The 2,526-nt window shown below is 36.1% G+C and overlaps 1 protein-coding gene across 1 annotated transcript in view; it reads right to left on the reverse strand.

Annotated features, from left to right (window-relative positions):
- LOC106870367 (sperm-associated antigen 6) overlaps positions 1–2,526 on the reverse strand; it is a 21,789-nt gene that overhangs the window by 9,668 nt on the left and 9,595 nt on the right. Inside the window, exon 3 of the mRNA XM_014916405.2 lies at positions 1,903–2,086. Coding sequence (XP_014771891.1) covers positions 1,903–2,086 — 184 coding nt within the window. The remainder of the gene's footprint in view (positions 1–1,902; positions 2,087–2,526) is intronic.

The raw sequence follows: 2,526 nt of genomic DNA on the forward strand, positions 1-2,526 counted from the left end.
TGAACAGTCATCTCAAAAAATATTATCTAATGGTGAAATGACCATCAAGACTCCTTCAGCATTACATAAAGATTATCACAACACAGAACCTCCATCAACAGGCATATTTACATCTAAACAACATCCTGCTAAACCTCATATATATTTCTAAAACTAAACTTCTTTCTTTAAGCCAAAACATACTTAAGCTCTGATCAGTTGTTGGTGGGAATAATCAGTTGAATTTTGAATTGATCTCACTACATGTTTTACCCTGCCTTAGTCCTTTACCATTCAGGTTTCTCAGTGAAATGTATTACTTATTTATTCATATTGCTTTGAATTTATTCGTGAATTATCTGAGATATCAATGATGTGATTGTTTACATTTAAAATGACATTGTAAAGTAGGTGTGAGAGGCTGGATCTGGCCAGTTTGAACATAAAACAGGTACAATATTTGGGCTGGATATGGCTGGTTTAAATGCTAAAGAGTTAAACATGAGTAGCTTGCATCTATAGATCTCCAAATAACTGCTTCAAATGATGATTTCTCATGGCAAATGCACCTCCTTTAATATAGCTAAAACTGCATCTCAAAGACTGATTCTTCCCTTCAGAGCCAGAAAATATTTCAGCTTTTCAACAACTACTGGCCTTTTACAAAACTCCCACAATGGAATGCTGCTCCCACATTTGGGATAGTGCTGCTGCTGCTGCTGGTGTTACACGCATTGTATACCAGGCATGGGCAACATTTTCCAAGAAGCAGGCTGCACGAGACATAACTCATCATCCTGTGGGCCACACTACTAGAAAAATTCACGGTAATTTTTTAGTCAGGCATCCCATTGTGAAAGTCCTACAGGTTGCAGTTTGCCCATAACTTTTATCTAGTTAGTGTGGGACTTGATGGGGGCTGACAGCAAAATGAGAAATAGAAGGAAAGGAGGCAAGTAAGCCTAGAGCACCTGAGTAAAGGTGGAATGAAACTAGCTATACTATTCATGCTAACCTCATGAAGTCACCCACAGACATACTCCAATCTTTAACACACAGATTATTCTGTTGTCACTTTCTACCTTTTCTACTATTACTACAATGGCCTCTTCTTCTCAGAGCAAGCTAGTTTCATTCCACCTTTACTCAGGTGCTCTAGGCTTACTTGCCTCCTTTCTTTCTATTTCTCATTTTGCTGTCAGACCCCATCAAGTCCCACACTAACTACTACACCCAGTTCTTCCTCCCCAGAACCTTTGTTCACTGAAATTTCCTTTCTGTTCATGCCTTTCTTGAACAGAAATACTTGCAACAGGATAAGCAGAACTTTGACAACATTAATCTCACCAGTCCCAGACGACCTGTGAACATTACGAACATGGCCCCTTTCTTTCAAACCTAGCAAGTAAGAGAAAAAAATTCCTACTCTAAATTTACTTTGATCCTAGAAGATGAAAATCAAGCTGTTCCTGAGCAACATGGTTAATTCTATGTTTTCTTAAGTTGTTTACTTCTTTAGAAAAGGTACTAGGTGCACCATGGTTACTGTCTATGACAGAACATCCAATGGCTAGTTTTTTCTCATCCATTTAATACCATGAAGCTAGAGCTTCATGAAGCATTAATCTATAGAAAATTCTTTCAGACTGAAGGAGCATATTTTATATTGCATGGCTTTAAGTCATCCAACTCTCGTTGAATCTGAACTGAGGAAAGAGAAATAAGAAGTGCTTAGTTAGGTTATTTATGTTTTCTGCTACTTCAGCAAGTTTTATTCTAATATCCATCATAGTTCATTCATTAAAATATAAATATAACAGATCTGAAATAAAAATTAAAAATCAAAACTAAAAAATACAAGGATTTAATTGACCAGGTTTGACTATTGGATGCATGTGGTGAAATAGGTGTGAATAAATTTACCTGCATTGTGTGCAGCAATATATCCAAATGCCCAGGCAGCAGACTCTTTAACTTCAGGGTCAAACTCTTCTAAACAAACAGCCAGAGATTCAAGGGCACCACTGTTTACTACAGCCTTAGCTAGACTTGGAGAATGTTTAGCAACAGCTCGTAGGACGAATGCTGCAGACTTTTTATAGAATCTCTGTCAAAAAATAACAAATAAATACGAGTGTTTTATATGTTTATATATATATGTGTGTGTGTGTGTGTATATATATATATATATATATATATACATATCATTCAACTATCATTTCAACTATGATAGTAGTTGAATAATATTCTTAACGTAGCTTTTTTGTCACAGTCAGTGTCTCCCAAGCAGTCTCACTAATTCAGTTTTAATCGAAATCAAATTTAGTTTATTTGAATTATGTTTGACTAGTGATAAGCTACATTTAGACATAAAATATTTAATATCTGGTGCAGTGGAACAAAAGTTAAGAGCAAAAATGTATAGACCAAACTGGTTGAATGGCAGGTAGTAACACCTTACATCGACACTTTGAATCCACACCATTCTTTTAATTTTAATTAAAAGAATGGTGGTGGTGGTGGTGGTGGTGGTGGTTGTAGTGGTGG

This window comes from Octopus bimaculoides, chromosome 1 (assembly GCF_001194135.2).
Source record: "Octopus bimaculoides isolate UCB-OBI-ISO-001 chromosome 1, ASM119413v2, whole genome shotgun sequence".
Taxonomy (NCBI): Eukaryota; Metazoa; Mollusca; class Cephalopoda; order Octopoda; family Octopodidae; genus Octopus; species Octopus bimaculoides.